At 35.0% G+C, this 23,034-nt stretch overlaps 1 protein-coding gene across 1 annotated transcript; it reads left to right on the top strand.

Moving 5' to 3' along the window:
* The first annotated feature begins 1,132 nt into the window (after positions 1-1,132).
* LOC100367000 (transmembrane and coiled-coil domain-containing protein 4-like) lies at positions 1,133-22,914 on the top strand. Its single transcript, XM_085490703.1, has 12 exons — positions 1,133-1,411; positions 3,469-4,383; positions 6,814-6,988; positions 8,217-8,374; positions 8,945-9,042; positions 9,355-9,618; positions 9,764-9,928; positions 10,476-10,612; positions 11,002-11,086; positions 13,166-13,283; positions 14,005-14,122; positions 19,823-22,914. The coding sequence occupies exons 2-12, from the start codon at positions 3,560-3,562 to the stop codon at positions 20,126-20,128; spliced, it is 2,448 nt and encodes an 815-aa protein (XP_085346829.1). The 5' UTR covers positions 1,133-1,411; positions 3,469-3,559; the 3' UTR covers positions 20,129-22,914.
* The last annotated feature ends 120 nt before the right edge of the window (positions 22,915-23,034 follow it).

Consider the following 23,034-nt stretch of genomic DNA (forward strand, 5'->3'; position numbering starts at 1 on the left):
TTCGACTTTTTCTTGAAAACTACAAGCCTGAATGCTTTGATACTTGGTGTATATGTACCTGGGGTGGACCTCTCTTAGATCGTTTTGTAATGATATCTTCAATTCTCTAATTTTGGTAATATTTTTGTAATTTTTGCTAAAAAGTGATATTTTCGACTTCTTGTTGAAAACAACAAGTCCGATTGCTTTGATATTATTCATATTGTTCATTTTCTAATGATATCTGCAGATCTTTAATTGAAATGTGCATTATCAACAGCGGAGCTACATGTATCTCAGCCGACATGCTGCTTGTTTTAGTTTTACTAGCTTAATTATTCACATATGTGAACAACTTCATTGCCATGAAACTTGTAATTCGCTTGTCAGGTCTCGCATGCAGTGCAACCTGGGAATCCTTACCTTTAGAAAAATTACTGGAAGAGGAAAGCAATAACACTGATACCCAAATTTAATGGTCTTAGTTATTACAAGAGACTTTCACAGATTATCACTTATACATTAAAGGGGAAGAGAAAAGTGATCTCATCCAGGGGGTTTAGATAACATTGACACTGGTAAACTATTTAAATTGAACAAATCACATCAGACAGGAGCACATGCTGGAGAAACAACACATAGGAAACATTTCCCCTGAAGTATAAACAATCCCTCGGAATATGTAATCAAATGCAACTTGAAAAATATTAAAACAAGACTGGACAAATAGTTGAAAAGTGGGAGGAAATAATGTAAAGGTTTTCTTTTACTTGTTGACATGATATTTATTATGGCAATCAATATAAATGATGATTCATGTGCAGATACACCGTCAACGCAATCTATGGTGGTAATGAAAGTTTAGAAGATGGTTTCATATGGAAGGTCAAGCCCTACCAGGTGGTTACATGTCGTGCACTACAATTAGAAAATATATCCGATAAAAACATTATTATATTCGCTGCGATGCAATATATTATTCAATATTCAGTTTTGTTAGCAGAATTTTGAAATATACGGTAAGAATTGCTTAAATTAAATTTGAGTAGATTTTGCATTGGATTCGTTATACCGTAGTATAAGCCCTCAGCGATGATACCGGGGACTGGTGGTTGTTAAAAACAAAAACAAGTTATTTCTCCAACTACAGAGGGCGTTGCAAGTGAATGGCCGTTCATCTTTTGTAAATAAATTGTCGCATTATGAACACCTGTCCGTTTTTTCGCCATTTATCTGTACATCGATCCGACGTGACTTGTTTACTATAAACCCATCGCCCCTGGAAACAATTAGTCAGATATCACGGATGGCAGCATATGGCGGAAGTGACGTTACAACTAAAAATGGCGATCGGATGATCCTGATGGAATGATGAAAATGAAGTTGATCTCCGTTAATCATATGTTGACATATGTCGTCTGATGCTAGTACGGTAAGTATCTGACAATTACATGGATTACCCATTATTGTTAGTAACCAACGGTTAAAAGTCTTCTGAACCACGATGTGATATTTTGCCGACACGTTCCGAAATACGGAAGTGTATTGTGCGGCATATTGTGATTCGTTTTGATCGCGGTCCGACCGATGCTACTTGGTAGGCGTGACGTGTAAACAACTCGGCCGGTAACATAACTCATTGCATAGTGGTAACATTTTATTTTTACTTCATAGTTATCCGAATATGTTTTAATAAATCGTGTACAATACTTAATTTGTACGTACGTGTTTCACATATGTGTATTCTATACATCCCAACAACAAAATTAAACCCGAACGTCACTAAAATATACCACCTTTAATATTCAAAATTGATACCTGTTGCAGTATAAGATAAAACATATCAAGCAATGTCGTAAAAATTTCACCTGAACCAACGCTCCACCAAAACAAATGTGGAGGATTGAAGTACACCCTGACCTTGGTTCAACCAGGTCAACAAACAGCTGTTTGTAATTCAATAAATTCATACAAATCATTTTGATGTATTCTATGGGTATTTTTTTTTTCATTATGTGTAAGATAGATAAACAAATAAAGATTTGACTACTTAAGCGTAGCCGAGTTACCTTTCTATTGCACACTCTGAATTATAGTCTAATTTCCCAGTTGTACGTCCTCCGCACACGCTGTACGTGTTAACTGATAGTTGCTGCAGAGACAAATATTGCGACCGATCCATTATTCATGATGTTGAACAAATTTACACTCTTAAAAGAAAAATCAGGGCAACTTTTCAATACTATTGCCGAGAGGACGCACAGAACAATACAGTATTAGGCTAACTTGTATGGGCATGGCAAAACATCGTGACCCTGTTCCATATGGTTCCCATGTGACTTGTACAACATATGTGTAATCCATTATTTGTTCACATAAAATTAAAATGAGCTCTAGACGATCATTCTGTCCTTTAAATGATAATATTTGTTTTCTATAATCTACGGTGGGTATATCATTTTGACCATACTAATTGTTATTGTGCTAAGATAAGCTTTCGTAAACAATTCAAATTTGGATTCTGTCATTTCTATTATATTATATTCTGTTCTATTACACTACATTACACAACTCTTGTGTTTCATAGTTTCTCAGTATCAGATGTTTAGGACTCTGTTAAACACTGTTGAACACTCTGTTAAACACTGTTGAACACTGTTGAACACTCTGTTGAACACTCTGTTGAACACTCTGTTGAACACTGAACACTGTTGAACACTATGTTGAACACTGATGAACACTGTTGAACACTCTGTTGAACACTCTGTTGAACACTCTGTTGAACACTCTGTTGAACACTGTTGAACACTGTTGAACACTCTGTTGAACACTCTGTTGAACACTGTTGATGATCTCGTATACACACATATACAAGGGATTGAAATTGCTTGTAATTATCAGTAGTCCAAGGCAAGACTACCAATTTTTGTTCTGGTGCTACAATTGTTCAAACTCTAGTAGTCCAAATAACTATTTTCAAAAAAATGACACTGCCATGGCTTTAAATTTTCACTAAACCTGATGGACGACCTAATATTTCCATTTGCTTGCCAACTCTTAAAACTGGTAGCTCATCAGCATTTCAAAACCTTTTGTTAATTTCAGCATAGTGACCCTACCAAAATCTGATAATCAAGTGTTACTCAATTAAAATACATACAGTACTGTAAAATACTTTATTTTCACTTAGAATTAATTTTCGTTATTTTCGCTGAAGGAGTGATTCAGTGAAAATAAAATCTAGCGAATATACCTTTTTTCCTATATTTTACATTCAACTCGCAAAAAATCAGTGAAAAATTCCATACAAAATACCCGAAAAGGCTTTTCGGTGACAATTAATTCTAGTGAAAATAAATTATTTTACAGTATGTTGAGTTGCAGTATTTTTTTAGACTGTCAGTGACCACAAAATTGGGGAATATAACTTTAAGATTTGAAGCAAACTTTCTGTGAAATTGATATCAGGAATTATTTGTTTTTTTATAGTGTCATAGTTGGTGATAGTGAGGAAAATCAATTCACAATTAGTAATAGTCACATGATTGTCATGTGACTTTGAATAATTACAAATCCTGTAATGTCTTCCATTGATATGGACAATGGTGCTGTGGATGAAACATCCCATAATACTGAAATCTGTGATGGTGTAGTGATCACGGCAACAAAAATTACATGTATGAAAATGAATTTGAGAGAAGATGGAAATGATTTTGATGCTGCAAACTCGCAAGATACCAGTGATGAAAAAGATGATGCTGATCAGGAAAGAATTCTTTGTGATGGAGACAGAGTTGATATTGATATTGATAATAAAAATGAAACTTTGAATGGAATAATGATGAATTGCTCTATCACAGAAATGAAAGACTTGCCTGTTGGGAAGGATGAATGTAGTTCAATGAGAAATGGCCAAAAAGATGAAGAAAATGATAAAAATTTGTCGGATAATGATGAGGAGCAGGAAAAGGAAAATAATAATCAACGTCTTTTGACGGATGCAGCTGCTCAACTTGGTGCTATGAAAGACATCACCATGGAAACAGACAGTTATGAATGTCATCAAGAGAAAAAGGAAGAGGTCTGCAATGATGAAAATAAATGTGATGTCATCAATTCCCCCATCTTTGGGGAGGAGATAACAAATGAGTTACCAAATAAGGATGATGACGTCATTCCTGATGGATGTGTAACTCCAGACTCTGAATCAATCATTGACTTTGATGAGAACATTGCCATAGTTACAGAAGAAAAAACGAAGAAACCAACATTAGCTGCTGTCGTTAAGGATGAAACGGGCAAAGGGAAATTAGTTTATCAAGTGCTTGGTGATGCATCCAGGTTCTCCTATGCCTGTGTCTGTGCTGTGTCACTAGGTCATCTATTTGAAACTGAATATGACAGGTAAGTCAACACAGGTTCTCCTATGCCTGTGTCTGTGCTGTGTCACTAGGTCATCTATTTGAAACTGAATATGACAGGTATGTCAACACAGGTTTGTTTTATTATTATTATGACAACCAATCAGATTTGTGAGTCAAGATAATCATGTATTGACCACAACATGTATGTATGTTCATGTATGTTTAATAGCAACTATGCCATCACAATTATGTTATTTGGGTTGGTTAATGATATTAATATTCAGGAATGGTCATTAATAATAATATGGGATGGTGAGTATTATTATTCATGATTATACTATTATGAACTGATGGGTAAAATTGAAAAAAAAAAAAAACCTACCGGATTCGGCTGATACCCCGCCCATCCTAAACCCCGCCCATGGGCAATGTTTCAAATAGTGGGCGATGTTTTGGTCCACACATTGCCTGACTGAACCAACAAACATTTTTACAGACCCCAATTTTCCCGTCCGACATCTTGTATCAAGCGCGCTATTTCAAATATGACGCTAAAATAATTCACTGTAATGTCGAAAAGCATTAAAAACTTCAATAAAACCAATGCTGTAAACGAATTGTTGTTGCGTATTATTACACTCGAATAAAGTCTACGCTTGAAAAGAATGTTATTTACGAAGTTTAAAATATCCATGCCTTCCTGGTTCGAGCCTCTTGGTTGTTATCAGTAATGTTTAATCTTTGTCTGTATCGCATTCCAGACAAAATGTCGGTAAACAAGAAATGGGCGAACTAAATGTCTCCTGCGTTTCACATGCGACATGATTATTAAAAAACACAGAGTTAAGCGTTCATGTACGTTCTATAAAGCTAACCTTGTACACATAATCTTGTACTGACGTGTTTTTTCTCCAAAAAAGACGTTCTCTTTCAGTTAACCCCCAGTTAGCTCTTCGCGTTCATGGTATTTGTGAGAGTTGAAAGATTTTTTGAACACATGACAAGTAACTATATTGATTTGCGTCAAGCTGGGTGGCTCAAATTTAAATATCAGTGCGTGAACTCAAACGCGTGGTTATTAGAGTTCAGTCGAAATGTACGTGAATATTGCGATCGAAGTGCACTGTCCAGAGTTTATTATATTATAGTAAAATTTAACTTGACGCATGGTATGGTTTATATTACATGTTCACTTCATTTCGAATAAAAAAATCACCATTGGAACATTGGTGAATCACAAGTATTTAAAATATTTTCTCGACTTTCCAATAGATACCCGACTACTATCATTTTTAATGATTTAAATGCACCAATGTTTATGTTTGCGTAATTATTACGAATGCAACGCATTATCAAGTCGGTAATATTGAAATATTCACAGACCCAATACCCTGGGTCAGTGCCCTAACAATAGTAAAAATTAACTTGAGTTTGCGTAATTATCATGAAACTGAAGCAATACATTTAATACAAAGTTGAAATATTCAGAGCTGGTACAATATTGTAAACAAATTTGCGTAATTAGAAAAGCAGTGCACTAAGTAAACGACGTTGATATATTCAAAGCCAGTACAGAGTTGCATACAAGTTGCGTAATTACAGTACCGTCGGATATAATAAAAATTTTACTAGATCGACGCGCGGACCGCAAAAGAAAAAGGTTGCTAAGGTAACGCGCCAGTTCAGCGCGTGACTTGGGGTCAAACTTAGGTCAACACACACTTGATGCCAGCATCACCGCGCAGCAAGTTTCGCAAAGAAGTACTTTAAGTTCAATTGCGTCCCAAAATTATGTCGCTAATCACTCGGTTGTCGCAGCGTGTGTTGTGTCATGTCCATGATGCACCCCATTTCGACTTTGACTTGCTTTTCCTTCTTAGTGCATGTTCTTGTTCACGTAAAATTTGACCTCTCACCAATGTATTAAAACACTTTGAATTTATACTTTGCATGATTATATTTGGTCAACGCGAAACATTATTTTTTCTAGACCATTTCTATCAACGCAGGGTTATTTTTTTAGACAAGATGGGCCTCGTAATATCTGCCAAAAGATCGCCCGGGCGATCTTTTGGTCCACAGTTTTCTAAAAAAAAATCGAATCCTCCATAAGATTGCCCAGGGCGGGGTATCAGCCGAATCCGGTAGATTTTTAGGGAGAAAAACTGGTTTTCCATGTGAATAATATTTGTCCAAAAAGTTTTTTATGTTTATTCTAATTCTTATTATGTGTATTTTAATTTGATCTGCATGTGGTTGCTTAGTTACATTCTTTGCTTTGTTATTTGAATAGCAAAATTGCATCAAAAAATCTGTTCATAAAACATGTGACATGAGTCTGTACTAGTGAGCCACCAGATCAGAACTTGGTGATAATTGTTCATGACTCTAGAAAATTCATGATATTAATTATTCACATATGAGTAATATTGTGAAAAGTAATGAGAATGTTTTTTAATATAATTTTTAGACAGTGGAGAAAATCCACAATGAAATCAGTTTTGGTTCATCTGAAATTACCTGAGAATGTTGAGAGTACAATGGATGCCTTAATGGATGGCCTCGGAACAGAATCTCTACATGCCTTCATTGATACACTCAGATTGGAACCAGTCCTGAAAAAAAATCCAATGTTACTTCCCGAGGTAAGAATCTGGAAACCTTTTATCTTTGAACTGCTATAATACTTAAATTATGAAATTGTATGTGTATCAATGGGGATCTTCTTATGCTGAAAGTCACCATGTTTATTTTGTGTAAAAATTAACACTTACTCATGAGATCATTTATAACATTTTAATCTGTTTTTGATAATTAAGATTTGAATTTGTGTGAAGTGTGGAAAATATAGACGAAAAGTCCAATTTATAAATATAAATATATAATCTATGATATTTTCTATTATGTTGACGTCAGCAGATAGCAGAAACTCATAATGACTGCAATAGCTCAACTTTCAACACTCTGCTGTTTAACTTATTCAGATTTTGGAAATATGATAAATGTATAATCCTGTATTTTCTCTCAGGTTGACTCAGCAGACAGTCATGATTACCCCCTTAGTAACTTCAATCTTCACAGTTTGGATTGATACAAAACTCAGAAATCACTTGTGTCTGCTGAAAAATTATCATAAGATTATGTATATAAAATATTTCACATAAGTCTCAATAAAGCCATGGAATGATAAAGGAATGATCTACAAATTCAATCAAATAGACCACAGGAACATTTCTGGACATTCAATTGTGTTTGTAGCCATAACTGTATGTGTATCATATGTTAACTATTCATATCACTTAATGATCAATATTATATCTGGTATGTATATAGATCCAAAAATAGACGGAAAAGGGTATTTAACTTTTGTTACCATGGTGATAAGTAATGATGGGGATTCCATTGAAACCATGTGATATAAAATAACTAACTTTGTAATAAATATCCATGAATGTCAATCAGACATATTCTGATCCGTATTTTTGTGGACACCTTAGTATCTATGGGTTTGAAAACCGCAACTTTTGGGGTAGTGAAATATTCAAGGAGTTCTTAAGACAATGACCTATACACAGAGAAATTTAATGAACAGTAATTTGTAACAAAAATAAATCTTTGTGAATTACACATTTTGGAACACATACATGTACCAAGTAAATTCATACAAGCAAATGAACCAAAACAATCGCCATTATTTGGAAGCATTGACCAGTAAAATCATTAAAATTTGAACACTCATATCGTCTAAACATCCCAATAAACTTTAAAGTTTATAAATGTTCTCTGGGAGATTTATTACTAAGGAGTTACAGTGATTGTCTCTTTATCAAACATTCATAATGACAAAAATTTTAATATATCATGTTAATTCAGGATTTGGTGACATTGGCCCTTGGTAGCGGGGAATATGATGCAAGAATGAGAGTTTTGATATTTCATGTCGCTTGGCATTTGACGGTGAAGTGGAGACATCTGGAAAGATTTGAAGAAGTTTTAGTCAAGATGTTGAAAGAACAAGAAGAAGAAACAGAGTGAGTAAACAATTTACATCAAGCAGACTTTCAATTTTAGGCTTTGAGAAGTACCTTTATAATTTTATTGAAAGCACATGTTACTTTATTATATCCTTATGTCACAAACAAGGCTTTCTCCTATGCAATGATATCACCTACTAACTTCTGCCCAACCTCCTGCTCACTTCTGCTTTTCGATAATTTTTTTTTTCCCTTTTGTGACCACTTGTTGAATTCAATCAGATAAGTTTGCTTTATTTCAGAACATGCAAACCTTGAAGTGTCATCGAATTGTTCACTTACATTTAAAATTCAAGCCACTCATTGATTTATAGTTGTTTTTCAGGTTTTTAGAGCCGTTGAATAGCCTCCTAAAGTTCAAATACTTTCTGTTTTTAAACTACCTATAATTATATGCACATAATTTGACCCTTAGACCTAGATTTAACTGAGATGGATTATTCTATTATAAACAATATTCTTACTTGACATACTGCCATAAAAATGTATTTTAACATAAGTACACTATGATTGTCGGACTTGCGAAATAGTCTTTGTGATGTTAATTTTTGGCTTTGTTTTTTTCAGAGAACAGAAAAAAGAACGAGCTACAAATCAAAAAAAGAAAAAAAGAAAACGATACGCTCTGATTGGACTAGCTACAGTGGGTGGTGGCGCCCTCATAGGTGACAAATCTTCAAAATGCTTCTATAAACTGTTAAACTGTCAGATGTTCACATTTCCAATTTGCATCATGCTCCAATCAACTCCGTCATCGTAATTTTATTTGTTATTAGATCATTTCTGTTAAAAAAAGTTCGATATTTTGGTATGATATTTTTCTGGAGTAAATTAAGGTCACCACTGCAGTGGTTAAATATGGAACGACAATACATGTGATAAATGGGTTCTGAAAAAGGGAGAAATCAATACCCTATGAAATCTGTCAAGATTGCACTAAATGTGAAATCTTAAATTGTTTGTGATTATTATTTCAGGTTTAACTGCAGGTTTAGCTGCACCGTTGATTGCAGCAGGTGTAGGTGCAGTGATAGGGACGTCGGCTGCAGCAGCACTGACCACAACTGCTGGCATTGCGATAATGACATCGTTATTTGGTGCCGCTGGTGCTGGGTTAACAGGATACAAGATGAAACGACGAGTAGGAGCCATTGAACAATTTGAGTTTGCTCCTCTCTCACAAGGAAACAATTTACATGTTGCTATAGCGATATCAGGTTGGCTTAGTGATGAACAACCAGGTAATGTTACTGCTTACCTACATACTGCTGTATATGGAGTCCTCAACTCTCCAAAATTTGATGATGATTTGACCCGAAAGTGGCCTTTTTGTGGTGCTTCAGTGTATTATAATATTTATAATAAAATGTATATAACATTTTACAGACAACTTCCATGCACCTTGGATCAATTTAGCCATCTCTAATGAACAGTACTACCTCAGATGGGAATCCAAATACTTATTGGATTTAGGCCGAGCTTTGGAGTATTTATTGAATGGTTTAGTTACCGCAGCAACACAAGAAGCTTTAAAATACACAGTTTTGTCAGGTATGACTTCCTCTTAAGCAATCTCTGAATTTTTAGTAGACTATATGAATGATTATCTTTTGCTTCAACTGAATATTCTTTTTTCAATTACTGGGTTTAAGAAGTGTTATTCTGAATGACTTTGCTGAGTATTGCTATATTTTATATTAATTGATTCTGACAAATAAATTATAAGTATAACTATAAAGGTGACAGATTCTGAAAGTTTTCCAGTCAGTTGCATTCATAGATTGAACTTATCCAAATAATTCAGTATTCGTCTAGCAATTGATTTTCAAAACATTATTCACATCTTTATACTGTAAACCACTTTTATTTTATGTGAGACAAATGTTTGCAAGGCTGGCAAATCACAATAATTTGTAGCAATGAACATTTCGTTTTTTTTCTTTGAAACGTCAACATTTTCCTCCTCAAATTATTTAATCTCGAAAATAGATAGTGATAAAAATAACTGTTTACAATAAATTTCATGTGGTGATCAACTAGGTTATTTACACAACATTCAATATTAATAATCACCATTCGTTTTCCACTCTATAATCAGGCCTTTTAGCTGCATTGATGTGGCCTGCAACATTGCTATCAGTGGCAAGTGTCATAGACAATCCTTGGGGCGTAGCGATGCAAAGATCCACTGAAGTCGGTCACCAGTTAGCGGATGTCATCATGTCAAAACAACAGGTATTATAATCTAGACTACACAGGCAATCAGATTTGCATGTTCATGTACCTACTACGTCATATGTGATTATTTTTATAGTGACGAAAATGTGATCAACTGGAAGAACGTAAAATAAGATGCAACTTTAAGAGAATTTATTAATAAATTCATTAAAACATTTTAAAACATATTGCATTTAAATAGACACCAAATTGAGAAGTATTTTCTAGAACTTCTAAAATCCCGGAAAATCACAGCTAGATCTTTGTAATTTTAATACATTTCGAACATTTTGGGTGTTATTGACATTCAAAAGTAGATGGTACTTCATGTTGAAAATTCTGTCATATTTTTTTATTTAGCATCATTACATTTTTTAAACCAAATATCATGCTGTTTCTGTATTTAGGGTCATCGCCCGGTCACACTTATTGGGTTTAGTCTTGGTGCAAAAGTCATCTACAATTGTCTTGAAGAAATGCTAAAGAGAAAAGGTCATATTTTTTTTTATTATTTTTTTATTAGCTCCACTGTCGACTTTGTCGAGCGGAGCTTATCATATGAGTGATTGTCCGTCGTCGTCGTCGTTCGTCGTCCGTGTCAATGTTTTACTTTTTCTACTTCTTCTTGAAAACTACAAGCCTGAATGCTTTGATACTTGGTGTATATGTACCTTGGGTAGACCACTCTTAGGTTTGTTCATTTCATGTTGATATCTTCAATTCTCTAATTTTGGTGAATATTTTTGTCATTTTTGGTAAAAAGTGATATTTTCAACTTCTTGTTAAAAACCACAAGTCCAATTGATTTGATACTACATATATAGGTACTACATGTGGACCTCTCTCAGATTTGTTCATTTCGTGATGATATCTTCAATTCTCTAATTTTGGTGAATATTTTTGTCATTTTTGGTAAAAAGTGATATTTTCGACTTCTTGTTAAAAACCGCAAGTCCGATTGCTTTGATATTACATATATAGGTACTACATGTGGATCTCTCTCAGATTTGTTCATTTTGTGATGATATTTTCAATTCTCTAATTTTGGTAAATATTTTTGTAATTTTTGGTAAAAAGTGATATTTTCGACTTCTTGTTAAAAACCAATAGTTCAATTGCTTTGATATTACATATATAGATACTACATGTAGACCTTTCTCAGATTTGTTCATTTTGTGATGATATCTTCAGTTCTCTAATTTCGGTGAATATTTTTGTCATTTTTGGTAAAAAGTGATATTTTCGACTTCTTGTTAAAAACTGTAAGTCCGATTGCTTTGATACTATTCATATTGTTCATTTTCTAATGATGTCTTCAGTTCTTTAATTGAAATGTGCATTGCTAACAGCGGAGCTATCTCAGCCGATAGGCTGCTTGTTTTTTAATTTCTTACAAAATATATATATCTATTAAGTTGTCTGTGTTACTTGGGAGTCACAGTTGATATGCAAAACATGTTTGAATTTCATCTACAGAAACTATCTTTTTCGCTCCGCTGTCGACTTTGTCGAGTGGAGCTTATCATATGAGTGATTGTCCGTCGTCCGTGTCAATGTTTTACTTTTTCGACTTCTTCTTGAAAACTACAAGTCTGAATGCTTTGATACTTGGTGTATATGTACCTTGGATGGACTTCTCCCAGATTTGTTCATTTCATGATGATATCTTCAATTCTCTAATTTTGATGAATATTTTTGTCATTTTTGGTAAAAAGTGATATTTTCAACTTCTTGTTAAAAACCGCAAGTCCAATTGCTTTGATATTACATATATAGGTACTACATGTGGACCTCTCTCAGATTTGTTCATTTTGTAATGATATCTCTAATTTTCTAATTTTGGTGAATATTTTTGTCATTTTTGGTGAAAAGTGATATTTTCGACTTCTTGTTGAAAACCGCAAGTCCAATTGCTTTGGTATTTAATATATATGTACTACATGTGGATCTCTCTCAGATTTGTTCATTTTGTAATGATATCTTCAATTCTCTAATTTTGGTGAATATTTTTGTAATTTTTGGTAAAAAGTGATGTTTTCAACTTCTTGTTGAAAACCGCAAGTCCAATTGCTTTGATATTACATATATAGGTACTACATGTGGACCTCTCTCAGATTTGTTCATTTTGTAATGATATCTTTAATTCTCTAATTTTGGTGAATATTTTTGTCATTTTTGGTAAAAAGTGATATTTTCGACTTCTTGTTAAAAACCTCAAGTCCAATTGCTTTGATATTACATATATAGGTACTACATGTGGACCTCTCTCAGATTTGTTCATTTCATGATGATATCTTTAATTCTCTAATTTTGATGAATATTTTTGTAATTTTTGGTAAAAAGTGATATTTTCGACTTCTTGTTGAAAACCGCAAGTCCAATTGCTTTGATATATTATACATATAGGTACTACATGTGGACCTCTCTCAGATTTGTTCATTTTCTAATGATATCTTCTGTTCTTTAATTGCCATGTGCATTGCTAACAGCATGGGACCCATATTGAACATGACAAAGATTTGTTTCTTTGAGGTTAATATCATTACTGGTGAAATAAATTTATTGTTTTAGGTTGTGAAGGGTTAATACAGGATGTTGTTTTACTGGGTGCTCCAGTGCCAGCGAATCCCAAGAATTGGAAGCTATTTGAGAGAATCGTAGCAGGAAGAATAATCAATGGTTTCTGTGGGTAAGACTGTATTTACTGATGTGTAGATTAATAGTTAGCATGTCTGCCTAGCATCAGGAAGATAACAGGTTCTCCTAGCTCCTGTGATTGGCTGCACATTCAGCAGATAGCAGGTTCTCCTAGCTCCTGTGATTGGCTGCACATTCAGCAGATAGCAGAACAAGTACTTCTTGGCAATTTGCCAGACTTGCTGCATTCAGTTTTCAAAAAATAGCATCCACTCAGAGTAACAAGGCTGACTATGCTGAATCAACAACAACAACAATAATATAGATGAACTTTGAGAAATATAAACCTTGTTGCTCTGAAGTATCTCAGACATGCCTGAAACGATGACATTCAATCATCACATGGACATCATGTATGTCCGTTCATTTCACAGTCATATTCAAATTCATAAAAAACAAACATTTCTGTCATTCCTGAACCCAGTCTTAGTCATCAAAATCTGAATGTAATGGGATCTTAATGCACGCAATTTGTTTTTCAGATCAATTCAAAATGGCCGACCGGTGGCCTTTGTGTTTTAACGCATCACCAGCTGAAAGTGAGGAGGAATAACTGGAAAAAATCAGCAGGCATTGTGTTAATAAATGCTGTTTTGTAGCAAGTTTCTATCATGCTTTGACCATTCATGTTTAAACTGTATATCTCACAGGAACTACAATCTCTGTAATACAGTTACTTTTCTGAATTTCTAAATTTTGGTATTATATTTCAGAGGTGATTGGTTATTGAGATTTTTATATCGTACAGCATCAGCTCAAATGTCTATAGCAGGGTTGCAAGCTATAGCTTGGGAGAATAGAAGAATGGTGAATGTAGACCTCAGTGATGTGGTAAGTGAAATAGTCTATAGTAGGATTACAAGCTATAGCTTGGGAGAATAGAAGAATGGTGAATGTAGACCTCAGTGATGTGGTAAGTGAAGTAGTCTATAGTAGGGTTACAAGCTATAGCTTGGGTGAATAGAAGAATGGTGAATGTAGACCTCAGTGATGTGGTAAGTGAAATAGTCTATAGTAGGATTACAAGCTATAGCTTGGGAGAATAGAAGAATGGTGAATGTAGACCTCAGTGATGTGGTAAGTGAAATAGTCTATAGCAGGGTTGCAAGCTATAGCTTGGGAGAATAGAAGAATGGTGAATGTAGACCTCAGTGATGTGGTAAGTGAAATAGTCTATAGTAGGGTTGCAAGCTATAGCTTGGGTGAATAGAAGGATGGTGAATGTAGACCTCAGTGATGTGGTAAGTGAAATAGTCTATAGTAGGATTACAAGCTATAGCTTGGGTGAATAGAAGAATGGTGAATGTAGACCTCAGTGATGTGGTAAGTGAAATAGTCTATAGTAGGATTACAAGCTATAGCTTGGGTGAATAGAAGGATGGTGAATGTAGACCTCAGTGATGTGGTAAGTGAAGTAGTCTATAGTAGGATTACAAGCTATAGCTTGGGTGAATAGAAGGATGGTGAATGTAGACCTCAGTGATGTGGTAAGTGAAATAGTCTATAGTAGGATTACAAGCTATAGCTTGGGAGAATAGAAGAATGGTGAATGTAGACCTCAGTGATGTGGTAAGTGAAGTAGTCTATAGTAGGGTTACAAGCTATAGCTTGGGTGAATAGAAGAATGGTGAATGTAGACCTCTGATGTGGTAAGTGAAATAGTCTATAGTAGGATTACAAGCTATAGCTTGGGTGAATAGAAGAATGGTGAATGTAGACCTCAGTGATGTGGTAAGTGAAATAGTCTATAGTAGGATTACAAGCTATAGCTTGGGAGAATAGAAGAATGGTGAATGTAGACCTCAGTGATGTGGTAAGTGAAGTAGTCTATAGTAGGGTTACAAGCTATAGCTTGGGTGAATAGAAGAATGGTGAACGTAGACCTCAGTGATGTGGTAAGTGAAGTAGTCTATAGTAGGGTTACAAGCTATAGCTGGGTGAATAGAAGAATAGTGAATGTAGACCTCAGTGATGTGGTAAGTGAAATAGTCTATAGTAGGATTACAAGCTATAGCTTGGGAGAATAGAAGAATGGTGAATGTAGACCTCTGATGTGGTAAGTGAAATAGTCTATAGTAGGATTACAAGCTATAGCTTGGGTGAATAGAAGAATGGTGAATGTAGACCTCAGTGATGTGGTAAGTGAAATAGTCTATAGTAGGATTACAAGCTATAGCTTGGGAGAATAGAAGAATGGTGAATGTAGACCTCAGTGATGTGGTAAGTGAAGTAATCTATAATAGGGTTACAAGCTATAGCTTGGGTGAATAGAAGGATGGTGAATGTAGACCTCAGTGATGTGGTAAGTGAAATAGTCTATAGTAGGATTACAAGCTATAGCTTGGCTGAATAGAAGAATGGTGAATGTAGACCTCAGTGATGTGGTAGGTGAAGTAATCTATAGTAGGGTTACAAGCTATAGCTTGGGCGAATAGAAGAATGGTGAATGTAGACCTCAGTGATGTGGTAAGTGAAGTAGTCTATAGTAGGGTTACAAGCTATAGCTTGGGTGAATAGAAGGATGGTGAATGTAGACCTCAGTGATGTGGTAAGTGAAATAGTCTATAGTAGGATTACAAGCTATAGCTTGGCTGAATAGAAGAATGGTGAATGTAGACCTCAGTGATGTGGTAAGTGAAGTAATCTATAGTAGGGTTACAAGCTATAGCTTGGGCGAATAGAAGAATGGTGAATGTAGACCTCAGTGATGTGGTAAGTGAAATAGTCTATAGTAGGATTACAAGCTATAGCTTGGGAGAATAGAAGAATGGTGAATGTAGACCTCAGTGATGTGGTAAGTGAAGTAGTCTATAGTAGGGTTACAAGCTATAGCTTGGGTGAATAGAAGAATGGTGAATGTAGACCTCTGATGTGGTAAGTGAAATAGTCTATAGTAGGATTACAAGCTATAGCTTGGGTGAATAGAAGAATGGTGAATGTAGACCTCAGTGATGTGGTAAGTGAAATAGTCTATAGTAGGATTACAAGCTATAGCTTGGGAGAATAGAAGAATGGTGAATGTAGACCTCAGTGATGTGGTAAGTGAAGTAGTCTATAGTAGGGTTACAAGCTATAGCTTGGGTGAATAGAAGAATGGTGAACGTAGACCTCAGTGATGTGGTAAGTGAAGTAGTCTATAGTAGGGTTACAAGCTATAGCTGGGTGAATAGAAGAATAGTGAATGTAGACCTCAGTGATGTGGTAAGTGAAATAGTCTATAGTAGGATTACAAGCTATAGCTTGGGAGAATAGAAGAATGGTGAATGTAGACCTCTGATGTGGTAAGTGAAATAGTCTATAGTAGGATTACAAGCTATAGCTTGGGTGAATAGAAGAATGGTGAATGTAGACCTCAGTGATGTGGTAAGTGAAATAGTCTATAGTAGGATTACAAGCTATAGCTTGGGAGAATAGAAGAATGGTGAATGTAGACCTCAGTGATGTGGTAAGTGAAGTAATCTATAATAGGGTTACAAGCTATAGCTTGGGTGAATAGAAGGATGGTGAATGTAGACCTCAGTGATGTGGTAAGTGAAATAGTCTATAGTAGGATTACAAGCTATAGCTTGGCTGAATAGAAGAATGGTGAATGTAGACCTCAGTGATGTGGTAGGTGAAGTAATCTATAGTAGGGTTACAAGCTATAGCTTGGGCGAATAGAAGAATGGTGAATGTAGACCTCAGTGATGTGGTAAGTGAAGTAGTCTATAGTAGGGTTACAAGCTATAGCTTGGGTGAATAGAAGGATGGTGAATGTAGACCTCAGTGATGTGGTAAGTGAAATAGTCTATAGTAGGATTACAAGCTATAGCTTGGCTGAATAGAAGAATGGTGAATGTAGACCTCAGTGATGTGGTAAGTGAAGTAATCTATAGTAGGGTTACAAGCTATAGCTTGGGCGAATAGAAGAATGGTGAATGTAGACCTCAGTGATGTGGTAAGTGAAATAGTCTATAGTAGGGTTACAAGCTATAGCTTGGGTGAATAGAAGGATGGTGAATGTAGACCTCAGTGATGTGGTAAGTGAAATAGTCTATAGTAGGATTACAAGCTATAGCTTGGGAGAATAGAAGAATGGTGAATGTAGACCTCAGTGATGTGGTAAGTGAAATAGTCTATAGCAGGGTTGCAAGCTATAGCTTGGGAGAATAGAAGAATGGTGAATGTAGACCTCAGTGATGTGGTAAGTGAAATAGTCTATAGTAGGGTTGCAAGCTATAGCTTGGGTGAATAGAAGGATGGTGAATGTAGACCTCAGTGATGTGGTAAGTGAAATAGTCTATAGTAGGATTACAAGCTATAGCTTGGGTGAATAGAAGAATGGTGAATGTAGACCTCAGTGATGTGGTAAGTGAAATAGTCTATAGTAGGATTACAAGCTATAGCTTGGGTGAATAGAAGGATGGTGAATGTAGACCTCAGTGATGTGGTAAGTGAAATAGTCTATAGTAGGGTTACAAGCTATAGCTTGGGTGAATAGAAGAATGGTGAATGTAGACCTCAGTGATGTGGTAAGTGAAATAGTCTATAGTAGGATTACAAGCTATAGCTTGGGTGAATAGAAGGATGGTGAATGTAGACCTCAGTGATGTGGTAAGTGAAATAGTCTATAGTAGGGTTACAAGCTATAGCTTGGGTGAATAGAAGAATGGTAAATGTAGACCTCAGTGATGTGGTAAGTGAAATAGTCTATAGTAGGACTACAAGCTATAGCTTGGGTGAATAGAAGAATGGTGAATGTAGACCTCAGTGATGTGGTAAGTGAAGTAGTCTATAGTAGGATTACAAGCTATAGCTTGGGTGAATAGAAGGATGGTGAATGTAGACCTCAGTGATGTGGTAAGTGAAATAGTCTATAGTAGGATTACAAGCTATAGCTTGGGAGAATAGAAGAATGGTGAATGTAGACCTCAGTGATGTGGTAAGTGAAGTAGTCTATAGTAGGGTTACAAGCTATAGCTTGGGTGAATAGAAGAATGGTGAATGTAGACCTCTGATGTGGTAAGTGAAATAGTCTATAGTAGGATTACAAGCTATAGCTTGGGTGAATAGAAGAATGGTGAATGTAGACCTCAGTGATGTGGTAAGTGAAATAGTCTATAGTAGGATTACAAGCTATAGCTTGGGAGAATAGAAGAATGGTGAATGTAGACCTCAGTGATGTGGTAAGTGAAGTAGTCTATAGTAGGGTTACAAGCTATAGCTTGGGTGAATAGAAGAATGGTGAACGTAGACCTCAGTGATGTGGTAAGTGAAGTAGTCTATAGTAGGGTTACAAGCTATAGCTGGGTGAATAGAAGAATAGTGAATGTAGACCTCAGTGATGTGGTAAGTGAAATAGTCTATAGTAGGATTACAAGCTATAGCTTGGGAGAATAGAAGAATGGTGAATGTAGACCTCTGATGTGGTAAGTGAAATAGTCTATAGTAGGATTACAAGCTATAGCTTGGGTGAATAGAAGAATGGTGAATGTAGACCTCAGTGATGTGGTAAGTGAAATAGTCTATAGTAGGATTACAAGCTATAGCTTGGGAGAATAGAAGAATGGTGAATGTAGACCTCAGTGATGTGGTAAGTGAAGTAATCTATAATAGGGTTACAAGCTATAGCTTGGGTGAATAGAAGGATGGTGAATGTAGACCTCAGTGATGTGGTAAGTGAAATAGTCTATAGTAGGATTACAAGCTATAGCTTGGCTGAATAGAAGAATGGTGAATGTAGACCTCAGTGATGTGGTAGGTGAAGTAATCTATAGTAGGGTTACAAGCTATAGCTTGGGCGAATAGAAGAATGGTGAATGTAGACCTCAGTGATGTGGTAAGTGAAGTAGTCTATAGTAGGGTTACAAGCTATAGCTTGGGTGAATAGAAGGATGGTGAATGTAGACCTCAGTGATGTGGTAAGTGAAATAGTCTATAGTAGGATTACAAGCTATAGCTTGGCTGAATAGAAGAATGGTGAATGTAGACCTCAGTGATGTGGTAAGTGAAGTAATCTATAGTAGGGTTACAAGCTATAGCTTGGGCGAATAGAAGAATGGTGAATGTAGACCTCAGTGATGTGGTAAGTGAAATAGTCTATAGTAGGGTTACAAGCTATAGCTTGGGTGAATAGAAGGATGGTGAATGTAGACCTCAGTGATGTGGTAAGTGAAATAGTCTATAGTAGGATTACAAGCTATAGCTTGGGTGAATAGAAGAATGGTGAATGTAGACCTCAGTGATGTGGTAAGTGAAATAGTCTATAGTAGGGCAGTTACCCTGTCTGTGTATGTGAATATGTATGTGTATATTTATGTGTGTATGTCTTTTCTGAAGAACTGCTATTTAGATTTCAATGAAACTTGGTGCAAAGATGCTCTCAGACAATGCACAAACCTAATTAGTCTTTGGTGAAAATCTGTGCTTATTAATTACCTAATTTGCATAATAATTAGTAAACTTTCAGCCAAGCTTCTTGTTTGAAAAACTCATCTTAAATTTTGAATTTGGACGCAGTTTTGTCTAAGCTTTCTTTAATTTACGTTTAAGGTTGATGGTCACCTGGACTACTCCAAAAAAATGGATATCATCTTAAGAATTATTGGTGTGTCCTTAAATGACAATCCTACCATGAAACTGTCTGGTGAGGGAGAGAAGAAGAAGAAACCAGATGATGAGACAGACAAGGATGGAGAGAAAGGACTAATTTTGGAAGCTGCTGGAGTTTGTATGGATGAAAATGTTGATGTGGACGATGTGGAAATTGCTGAAGATGCTCTAGGTGAGGAGATTGGTGACGTAGAACTGGAAGAAGTTGGTGCTACTGGAGTGGACAACCAAAGTAACAGAGTTTAAGTTTTCTCAGCTATTAAATACAATAGAGTTTTGAGCTGCCAACAATACTCATGACTTATCAACTATATTTCAGTAAGCTGTTAAAAATTGTCATTTGCAGTTTTTTTACATGAGATCCGATCCATTCTTGACTATAAAAATGTACCCTCCCATGTTAGTTGCATGTGCCTGGCAGGCGTAGAACCACTCATTTAAAGGGTGCCAATATTGAAAGAATTCCCAAGGCTCTGCAGTTCGCCCAACAATGCATGCACCACATGTTAATTTACCAGAAAGAGCTGGTATAAACCTTTGACATAAAAAGAACATGGTACAATGTATATAGATATATACATCTTTTGCACCTGTCCAAACAAGGAACCATACTACCGGTAGGGAGAAAATAAGATTCTGAAGAGAATATTTTAAGTGGCTGCATCTTAAGGTGTTATGGGGAAACCTGCTGCAATTTTTTGAATAACCATTTTGTATGTTACTGTAAAATGCATTATTTTCGCTTGGGATTTATTTTTGCTGAAGGGATGATTCAGTGGAAATAAAATACAGCAAATATACCTTTTTTCCTATATTCAAACATTTAACTCGTCAAAAATAAATTACTAACAAAACACCCAAAATTATTTCAGTGAAAATTAATTCCAGTTAAAATAAAGTATTTAACAGTACTATTGCTATGAGCTCCAATGTTGTGAGAATAAAATCAAAGTTAGTATGAATACAACAAAAATTAAAAACGATGGCTGTCCACTGAGAAACAAATTGTTGCAGAAAGACGTTTTTTACGACTCCTTCATTACAAAATTGTTGAATATTATTGATAAGATTTTAGTGACAATTATATCTGTATTTCCATGCATGAAATATTCAGAACTCTGCAGCTATTGAGGCTTCAACTATTGGTTTTTTTTACCTCTTATGGTGCTATGTATTTACGTCCTCCTTCAGTACCATCTATACATATGTATTCTATCATATTTATATTTATGTATCATCAAATCTATGTAGTGTAGATTGTATACAGTATATATGTACCTGACTGGATATCAACTAAGCAGTCACCAATGGTAAAATACTTTCAGATTTGACTACAACAAATTATGTTGCTATTGATTGCCAAGACAAATTACAAATCATGAATTAATTCATCACTTCAGTATTAATAACAGCTATTGTATTATAACTTTCCATATTTCATCTTATATAGAAATTTTCATTCATATATTCTACGCGAGTCTGACATAATACAAAGTGCTGGACCACTACCAATCTGATTAAAATAACATCTTAGTTTGGGCTTTTGTAATTTCAATATTTTCGTTAATTAAATGCATTAAATTAAATCCAGGTGAACATGTACCAGTACAATAAAATTAAATCCATGAATAAAAATCTAATGAGTAGAATCAAAATAATTGTAAAAAAACCATCTTCTTTTACTATAATTTTAGATATATTTTTACAATAAGATTGCTGACACATTAGCTAAATTTCTTTCTCCTATTCAGTCAAAATGTATAAATTGTAGCAATATTGTACATCGCTTGATGATACGACTTTACTTCCACTCTTTGATTAAATGTTGTGCCTTTCATTTCTCAACATATCACTATTAAACAGGAGTCTTCCTTCCGTTGTGCTCACATATCAACTACGTTGGATTTATTTACAGAAACTTTGAAACATATTAACAGGTTGTTTCACTGCCAATACTATTTGGTGTTATCATAGGATGTCAAACTGTACAGTCTTATTAGAACTAATAAGAACAAAATAAATAAACACAATTTTAAATAAAGTATATATGTTGACTTTCGTGTCAGTTTTTCAGTGTATTAAGGCTACAGGTAATCTTACACATACCGTATTTCCTCTATTGGTAGCGCATGCATAATAAATAAATTACAGACTGACGTGTTTTTATGGTTTAAACGAAGTCCTACTTTTAATGTTTCAGTAAAATGTGATTTTTAGTTTATATGCGCTTCCAGAGTAAATACAGTATTAAGTTTTATAGTTTTAAGTTGAGCCTGTATACCGTAATAAGGCCCAAAAAAAATTGTTTTGTTGCCCTCAGCGACCAACCGAAAAATATGAAATATTGGGTCGCATTTTTTTTCCTATATACCTCGGCTATTTACGATACCCTTAGTTTTCATGAGTTAAACAAAAAAAATCCGACCAACCGACCCAATTTTTCAATTTCCCGACTTGAGGGCAACATAAGTTTTGTTTTATTTTTGGTCTAATAATTAACATCATACTTTTACAAAAGAAAATTGTATTTTGCATCCATGTGGTTTTGAAAGATGATTCCATGTGAGCGCCCATAGACAATTGGCATGTTCACCACATTAAATAAATCATATGGTTACAAGAAAAAACAATTTAAAGTATTTGTCTGTGTGTGTGTTCCTCAGAGTACCACGCTGAAATTCAAGGCATGGGAGCGAGTAAATTATAAAGGTCACCAAACAACTTGATTCAATCTATTATCTGATTGCTGGAAATTTTAGAATTTAATGCTGTGCAACCAATGGGTTCCACTCTTATAAATTCTCTTTGGCACTTAAAGATGAATTCAAGACATTTTCATGCTGTAGGCAAGTGTGCTTGTCAACATGTTTTATTTCTAATATTGTTTGGTGATCAATTTAAAATTTGTCTACAGAAATACATTACTATCGGTAAGTTTATTATTTGTGCAGTGCTTTGAAATTTATTGCTAGTTTTGTTTTAAATGTAAAGTATTTTGAAATAAAAGCTGAATCCTGCTATACAGTGCACAACCATGTTAGTATTCATGTTATGTTAGAGCGCCACCAGTGGCAGACACCACATGTTTCAATCTTGATAGCAATATCAGTACATATGAACCCTCAACCCTTTTCACAACCAGTTAGTCCCCT

This window comes from Saccoglossus kowalevskii, chromosome 15 (assembly GCF_978046115.1).
Source record: "Saccoglossus kowalevskii chromosome 15, keSacKowa6.1, whole genome shotgun sequence".
In the NCBI taxonomy this organism is placed as follows: Eukaryota; Metazoa; Hemichordata; class Enteropneusta; family Harrimaniidae; genus Saccoglossus; species Saccoglossus kowalevskii.